The following is an 8941-nucleotide window of genomic DNA, read 5'->3' as shown; positions in this document are numbered from 1 at the left end:
GAAGAGAATTCCGCAGTTCAATAGACAATGCCTTCCACATCAAGAGCTCTTCAAAGTGCTTGGCAGGGTGCACGAACATTACCCCACCTCATAGATAGGAAACTAAGGCACAGAGGTCAACTGCCTTGCTCACTGTCACACAGCAAGTGAGTGGTGGAATTAACAGAATGTGGGCTGTTCAGCTGTCCAGAATAACCACTGCATTGCACTGCCATCATTCAAGTGCAATGGCTGAAGCATTTCTGAGGAGCAAAACTCTTAGAGAGTACCATAAACAGAAAGGACAACGCAGAACCAAAGGCTTAAATAATTTCAACTCAAATTTGGTATTCAATAAATCAAAATGCACTTAAGAGGATGGTCACAGAGAAAGTTATACATTAACTCACAAAGAGAAAGTTCATTAGATGTAAGATATAAGGCGTTATCTTTGCAAATAGTACTCATTATCTTAAGCTTGACAGTAATTCAGGTACTATCGACTCCATCAGAGAAGTTATAGTTTCTGATCAGCTGACATCTTAACACTGTTTTTCAGCCAGCAAGGTACAAATCCCTAGAACATCACATGGAAATGCAAATAAGAGGCCAAGTAGCTGCTAAGGAGCCATGGATTTGTGTGAGGCACAGGAAAAAAGAAAAAGCTTTAATTGCTAGTGAGGTATGGACTAAATGGTGGAGAAATACCAACAATATAACAATAAAAAAGTCTAAAATAAATAAGATCAAGGAAATGGAAAGTCACCCACCAAAAATCACCAAGGTATGTTCAGATAAGATTATGCTGCTGAAAAGTGTTAGTCAGCCCTTAAATGGGGTCTAGGAGGGCTGGAACCAGACTCCACCCCTTCCGGTCACACAGCTGAATTGCCTTCACCTGTGCTCCAAGGCTGATCCAGTCCTTGCCTCAGGTGATTAATCAGTGGTTCAGGCCATGACTCAACAGTTCCCATACAGATGCTCATGAGCTGACTTATGTACTGACACAGACTCCTGGCAGGATTCAGAAATATGTACATTTTAATTCTATTCTTCACTAATTCAGTGAGAAGGAACTGTATCTTGGCTAGAGTGAGACGATTGACTTGATTCCTGAGCCAGCTGCATGTGCTAATCTGGATGGGAAGATCCTGCTAAATGAATTTCTCCATTTTGCCCTTGATGAGCATGGAGATGTTCTAGTGCTTCCTTGGAAAGGGTGATGACGTGCATTTGTTCAGGCTGAGCAGTCTCTATTTGGTTTGCCATCACACTGATGTTTTGGATTTGTTCCACTTGCTCCTGCTGAGCTGAAAGCAACAAGTTTTGCAGCTGCTGTGGTGGCTGAGCAAGCAGCGTGAGGTTAGTAGCCTGCCCTGTTGCCATATTTGGGGCACTTTCTGCAGCAACAATACTAATGCCTTGATTATGACTAGGCATGAAGTTTATATTATGCACTGCATCTGCAACCAGCAGTTGAATTTCCTGCCCTCCAGAGGTGGCAAGTTGATACTGCTGCAGCTGAAGAATATTTCTCACTTCCTCTGAATTAGTGTTGGTGCTTGGAGCAGTGCTGGCTTCTTGAAACTGCTTCTCCTTGCTATGAATTTTCAAGTGAGACTTCAGGTTGTCCAGACGAGCAAACTGCAAACTACATTCTGAGCAAGAAAAAGGCTTTTTGCCTGTGTGTAAGATGCAGTGTCTTCTCTTAGCACTGGAATCAGAGAAAGATTTTCCACATATCCCACAAGAATATGGCTTTTCTCCCCTGCAAAAGAACATACTTGATATCATGAAAATATTTGCTTTGAAGTGCTGATTTATGCAGCTTAACACAGAATAAGAAACTGAAATGATTATTTTCTTTTGCTGCATCATAAACACATAAGAATAGTCGTATCAAATATTCTCTGTCTGACTTCCTAACTATTTCTGTTCAAAATCATGAACTGCACAATGCTTTCATTTGCTACAGAAAGAACACAACTTCCCTTTTGTCCTAATACCAGAGGTACAAACTGCTACTGGATCTTGACAAGGATGCAACTTACTCACACAATCATAAGCACTACTGTAAAATGTTTATTAACAGCCATTAGCTTTAAAACTAAAGGAAATCTAACTCCTAAATTGCTGCCTGTCTCAAATGGATGATAAATTATAGTGGAAATATTTTCTTTTACATAAGGCTCACAGCAGTTCTCCAATGATTTCACATTGGAAAAACCTTTATGTAATACAGCTTTTACCCATGCCAACATCCTAAGTAGTAAAAAACGTGACAGACTACAAGAAAACTGGAAAATGCTCCAATAATCTTGTTACTCTATGGCTGCTATTTTGCTATTAAATATTTACAGTACAAAGTTTTGCATAAATAACACAGCAGTAAGTACATCATCATTAAACAGACACAGTGCACAAAAGAAATACCTTCAACATCTTAGCACACTAGTGTTGAATAGCACAACACTTTCTACTACTAGATTAAACAAAAGTGTCAGTCTTTAATCATCCATCCAAAATGCAAACAAGACTTGAACACTCTGTAACTGAACAAGCACTAGATACAGGTATCAGAATAGAAATCAGATTTTTAAAGAACGTAATGAAAATTAGACATAATTTACCTGTGAATTCTAATGTGAGTCTGAAGAGAACTTTTAGCTGTGAATGACTTGCCACAAATTTCACAAGTGAAAGGCTTCTCACCTATCAAAAAGAAACGTGACATCAGTTCTCATTTAGTATTTAAAAACATTTGAAAGGTTCTTTTCCAGAGGGTGGTGGCACAGAACAGACTACCCAGGGCAGTGGGCATGGCCCAAAACTGCTGGAGTTCAAGGAGCATTTGGACAACGTTCTCAGACATAAGGTTTAAATATTCGTTTCATCCTGTGTGGAGCCCAGAGTTGGACTCAATGAAACTTGCAAGTCTCTTCCAGCTCAGGATGTTCTACAATTCTATAACATTTCACTGTACAACGTTATTTAGCATGTACAGACAAGTGATCGTGCTTCTGCCAATGGTCAATATGGATATCTGAAACTGAACTCATTAGTAAGGGTATACCCTCATCTACCTCATTTATAAGGGTATAAAATGTTAAAAGGTACATTTCTGATATTTCTCCTCTTTGAAGATAGAAAACCGGGTGATTCAAGTCCTCAGGGCAACAAAAAAATGTACTAAAACAGATGCAGGTGCCTGCAGATGGTCCACATGGAACACAATCTTAAAAAACGCTGCCCCTGGAACACAATCTTGAAAAATGCTGCCCCTGAACTAGCAGACAGCACCAGGCTCACGTGAAGCTCCATGCCTATCGGTAAGCCCATACTTCCAAACCTGAAGTGAATCCATTATCTTAACAAGTCAGTTGACCTGTAAAACTTCATCTTAGACCTGCAATGCTCTGAGAAATATCCCATGTCTCTTCCCTTGGCACTGGGGTTGGAACTAGACCATGTTTAAAGGTTTCTTCCAATCCAAGTCATGCTATTTATCTAACACAGCTGGAGAAAAAAAAATAACTTACATTGGATTGAATAAATTGTTTTTGTTGTTGTTTTGACTGCATTTGGAATTTTTGGGTCTAATTGAGTAGAAGCAGAGTGACCAAATTAAATAACAAAAAGCTTAAAAGAAAACAGATATTACCCAGCAAAACCAAAGCTAATTCACACCACAAGTTTTCTTTGTTGCATGCAACATCTTTAAAAGACTAATTAGGAGAATCTGGATCACTACCATGGTAACCCATGCCACCAAAGCACAATGAAACTCAGAATGGGGCAATAGCCAGTTTTCAATGAAGATTCACAGTGAATTCCGGCAATGAAGATTTGTAGAAATGCGATGCTTACCAACTTTCCTATGAAAAGAGGAGTAACTTCCTTAAGTTGCCTGTGTTCTTATTATGCGTAGTGCTACAAAACTGCAGCCAAAGCAGTCATATCAATGTTAACACCTGGTTCCTTAGGATTTTACTCCTTGATTTTGAGATGGATCAGATCAATTTATATTTCTGCATTGATAATATTGGCATCTGGCCTGTCTTTTCGGGAAGCAATATCGACTGCAAATCAGTTTCTGCTAGAATTCAGTGAAATAATGTCTTTGCAACACACCTTGCTACCATGACGATCCTTCTCATTTCTCACCACCACGCTCATGTCCCATGACATTTATAGAGCTTTATCAGCATTGCATACTCTTATGTCAAAATGAACTGTGCTGTCCTCAAGAGAAAATGCAGTATTTCTAAGTATTGCAAATAAACACAAGCCTGGAAACACAAAAAACACCCAAGAACACAAGTTCTGACCTTATCGCAATTTGATGTTGTATACACTCTACAAGTAATATAAGTAAGAAGAGAATTCAGCTTGGGAAGAAACTATTGCCACTGTCTACAGCTATTTTAAAAGAAAAAAAATACAAGTCATTTATGCACATACTCTTCGAAGAGAAGTATTCTAAGAATCTTATGCTTTGTCATCATGACAGGTTACATCAACACTTTTATTCGATGTTTCCCAGCCATTCAAGTACCACCTTGCTTTCAAAGTCTTAGAACATTTTTTGATGTCACTTGCATTAATTCTTCCCTCCTAGTCAATGTGTGGCCAGCATCTGGCTTACTGCAGCATAATAAAATAGTAAACTGAAATGACTGTTTTTATGGTCAGCAGCATTTCCGCAAGCATCCACCCCCACAGACTGGAGTAGGGGGACATACACTCTTCCAGGATGTGTGTTTTCTGTTTCTACATAGCTAACGTCTAGCCTAACAAATGCTGCACGTGGCTACTCTGATAAACTAAATTCCCACTCCACGATTTTATCACAGGAAAACTAATTGACATCTTCTGCAGCAGGTTTTCTAAGGGAAAAAAAAAAAAAAAGACCTTACCTATAACAGGTACCGCTTCTGTGCTGTTGTAACACAAGCTAAATTGTGCTTATTATGAACTGCTGATATCTTATCTCCTAATTTGAAACAGGCACAAGCACAGCCAAAGATCTACCCAGAGAAATAAGTGTCCCTTGCCTCATATATGGTTTTGTCTGTGTTATTTCAAGTGAAAAAAAAAAAGCAAAAGCAACACAACAGACATTATTACCTGTATGTGTTCTTAGATGTTTCTTTAACTGAGCTGCATCCATGAATTTGCGATGACACTGGTTGCATTCCGGCAATGAACGGCCTTGTCGCAATAATAAAAAAAGTGTCAGTGCATAAGTGATCCCCTTTATCTCTTCAGTGATCTTTGTTAAAGCACTTTCCTGTAAAATAACCACTTTGGTATAATACGGAGATAAAACAAAAGGTGATTCACTGCCTTGTCTCTGTCTTGTCATACAAACCAGCAGAATGATACACCCCTATTTCTCTATTTGTTCTTAGCATAGTAAAAGAGGGAACTGAGAACTATCTCCCCCCTCAAACATACTTTCTCTTTTAGCATGTATGCAACAAGGGCTGCAGGGCTAAAACATTTTATGGTAAATGCAGCACAATTTTTAAACATCAGAAGGGTCTTCCTCAATTAGCTACCTTTTTAGACATTCCATTTATTATTCACTATTCTGTTTTTTCAATCCTATTCATTGTTATATTGTGATATCACGTATCATGGTAACAAAGCCTATATACACCACTGAAGAAGAATATTCAGCCTTAGATGATCTTTGCAAGGACAAATCAGCACAGACTGTCAGCCAGCTCTTAAACTGAAGCTCGTTATACCTGTGTGTACTCGATAATGGCTCTTGAGCTGTCTCTTTTGGCTGAAGTATTTCCCACACTGATCACATGTAAAAGACTTTTGCCCTGTGAAGAAAATCACTTATTAAAATGCAACCCACATCTAACATAAATATAAGAAGGAAAAAAAAAAAAATAATCAGCATACATGAGGAAGGGCAGAAATACTTCTTTTTCTACAAAGGCATATTCTTGCAGGGAGAGGGGGTTAGCTTTGCTTTGCAATATTTACCTGTATGTAGGCTCATGTGTTCCAGAAGAGAATGCTTTGTTGTCAGAGCCTTATTGCACACAGTGCACGTGTATGGCCGCTCTCCCGTGTGCATCCGCTCATGGACCTGAAGAGAATGCTTCTGGGAAAAGCCTTTGCCACATTCACTGCACTTGTAAGGGCGCTCTCCTAAAATCAGATTTGTCAGCATAGATGCATTACTTCTCACTAAATATTCTAAGCCGATAGTAAGACTCATTGCAATCTAGTATCTACGTAAAATGACTTCCAAAAAGTGATAAGGAGAATGAAAAGAAAGAGAAAAGCTTCACGTGGCAATAAAAATCATTTAAGTATTGCCATATTACTCAAAGTTTGAACAGACAAACGATTACCTAAAGTGCAATCAGGCTATAAAGTCTGTTGATAAGAATAAAACAGCAGAGTTTCAGAAACACACCATAGCAGTTTGGATTGGTGCGTTCTTCTGGGCAGCTCTTGCTAGAGACAACAGCCTACACTTCAACAAGTGGCTCACATTGTGCAACAGCACTAAATCCTCTACTGAAAGACACAATCTCTCACAGCTTACCTGTATGACTTCTCTGATGAATAGCTAAAAAGTGATTATATTTAAATACTTTGCCACAGTCTTTACAACGAGCCTCAGAACCCGTACGTTTTCTTTTTCCATCAGTTCTCTTTGCCAGTCCTTTTTCGTCCTCTTCACCAAGAAGTTTATAATCTTTTAGTTTGATTGACCTCCTTAGCCTACGTTTGCTGTAACGGCTCTGAGCACTCTGCATTCCTTCCGACCTGGGATCACAATTCTCATCTTTCTCAGCTGACAGATTGGCAGCAGCTTCTGATCCACCAGCAGGTTCTGTTTCTTCTGCGTCTTTCCTTGCTGGATCCTGTTCGCTGACAACTATTCCTTCTGCTGCCATGTCTTTTTTCATAAAATTTTGCTTATTTTGCATGGAGTTATTCTCCCTCAGCTGCACATCTTCAGCAAAATTTGTTCCTGGTTTTTCCTCTTGGACAATATTGATCTTCCTTGGTCGCCCCCGTTTACGCTTGGGCAGCTCTTCACTCTTCTTGTCGCCTGCAGTAAGTGCTACAGAGGTGCTGCTGTTGGAAGGGATTGGCAGTGTGTCCCCGGGGCGGCTGACCTGGTACTCATTGTAGGCCCTCAGCAAATCATTCACCTTCAGGAGCTGTGCAGTAGCTATAATCTGTTCCGAGCTTTTCTCAGTGGCATGGATATAACCCGTGTAAATAAATTCCAGCAGTGCTCCAAAGGCATCAGCAACCATTCCTTCCAGCATGTAAATCGACTGCCCTATGTCGCCCTCATCTACAAACATCATTGAAAAGTATTCACTGCTGGCAGCGAGCAAAGCTTTATGGGCTCTGAACTGCACATTCTCCACTATTAGAGTAATGTCACAAAGAAAATCTTTCTTCCTTTGTTCTTCAAAGTTAGCTAAAATGGTATGTTTGTGAGTTTTGGAGTGGATGACGACCAGTTTCTCAGAAGGGTCAGGAGACACTTCTGCCATTTTTATTGCGTATATGCAAGGATGCACCTGCAAGGACAGAATAAGTTAAACAAATCTTAGAAGTCAGCATTATAAGACATCAAATATCATTTTGTTCATTAGTCAAGAGTGTTTAACAATTTCTGAAGCTTCTGAACTGTTTGTATAAAGTCAGCTCTAATGCCGGCAGAGATTTTCTTCTTTAGAAGTGTCTTAAAATCCAAAGAAATGGCTACAGATAGCTTCTTCCTGGATCAGTTACAGCCAGCTGTTTCAGCTATTTAGCTCTAATGTACCGTGAACTGTATGGCCACCCCTTCTGAAAACTCCTCTTTCACAACTAAAACAAACAGAACTCTTTGTTCGCAGCTCCTAAGCAGAAGCAAACAAACAAACAAAAAGTCAACCACAGCCACATTGCTGCAGATGCCCTATTTTGCCCTGAAATCCTGTGATCATGAATAAAACATTACCAGCATTGGTTGGGCAGAACTCCATGCCCTCCTGAAAGCTGATCTTTCAGAATGCTCACCTTCTAAGCTTCACCCTATGGATGTTGTTTTTGTTTTCTTAAGATCTCTGTCTAAAATAGGGCTGAGTATGCCAAGCGTTAACTGTTAAACTGTCTTTAATAAATAATGAAGATCCAGCAATTTCAGAAGAATCCACCAAATGAAAATACTACAGAAGACCCATGCTAGAATCATAGGATCACAGAATCATAGAATGGCCTGGGTTGAAAAGGACCACAATGATCATCTAGTTTCAACCCCCCAGCTATGCGCAGGGTCACCAACCACCAGACAGGCTGCCCATAGCCACATCCAGCCTGGCCTCCAGGAATGGGGCATTTCCTGAGGGTCAGCTGAGCTATAAGTGAAACTGCTTAACTACCTGCCACTTGAAGTTATAGGTTCTGTATTTTAGACAGAAGTACACGTAAGAACACCTATAAGTGCTCAGTGAAGGCAGCAGCTGTGACCAGCTGCAGGAAGGCTGTACGATGCATCAGACAGTAGGCACAAACGACACCTAAAGGGTGAGCAGAGCAGCTCACAAGCGTGTTTACCTCCAGTCACCAAACAGCTCATGCCAGAGCCAAAGCACAATCCCATGCACAGCTGGAAGGGACCCAGGAAGCCCACCCAGCCCAGCCTGACCAGAAGTTACAGTGTGTCACTGCAGGCACTGCCCAAGCACCTCTTGAGCAGAGGAGCACAGGCACCAACCAACCCTCTAGTAGCCTGGTCCGGTGTCTGACCACCCTCGTGGTAAACAATCATTCCTTAGACCCTACATCCCCTACCCTCACAATCTCCCCCGTCGGGCGGTACCTATGCGGTGGGCTGAGATCACAGGAAGGAAGGAAGGAAGGACGGACTTCGGCGTTCGGTCGCCGAACGCCGCTCAGGCACGCTAACCCCGCACACCGGGGTCAG

At 40.8% G+C, this 8941-nt stretch overlaps 1 protein-coding gene across 3 annotated transcripts; it reads right to left on the bottom strand.

Moving 5' to 3' along the window:
* Nucleotides 1-307: 307 nt before the first annotated feature.
* Nucleotides 308-8935, bottom strand: ZBTB24 (zinc finger and BTB domain containing 24). 3 transcript variants are annotated; one of them, XM_019613041.2, is made up of 7 exons: nt 8837-8935; nt 6554-7550; nt 5983-6150; nt 5733-5816; nt 5107-5190; nt 2610-2691; nt 308-1747 (listed from the first exon to the last, which is right to left on the bottom strand). In XM_019613041.2, the coding sequence occupies exons 2-7, from the start codon at nt 7521-7523 to the stop codon at nt 1111-1113; spliced, it is 2025 nt and encodes a 674-aa protein (XP_019468586.1). In that variant the 5' UTR covers nt 7524-7550; nt 8837-8935; the 3' UTR covers nt 308-1110. The 3 variants fall into 3 exon arrangements, with proteins under 3 accessions (XP_019468586.1, XP_010705779.2, XP_019468587.1); XM_010707477.3 differs by having other exon boundaries at nt 8809-8930; XM_019613042.2 differs by lacking the exons at nt 308-1747; nt 2610-2691 and having other exon boundaries at nt 5139-5269.
* Nucleotides 8936-8941: the final 6 nt, after the last annotated feature.

This window comes from Meleagris gallopavo, chromosome 2, assembly GCF_000146605.3.
Source record: "Meleagris gallopavo isolate NT-WF06-2002-E0010 breed Aviagen turkey brand Nicholas breeding stock chromosome 2, Turkey_5.1, whole genome shotgun sequence".
Lineage (NCBI taxonomy): Eukaryota > Metazoa > Chordata > Aves > Galliformes > Phasianidae > Meleagris > Meleagris gallopavo.
This window is presented reverse-complemented; position numbering and strand designations above follow the sequence as displayed.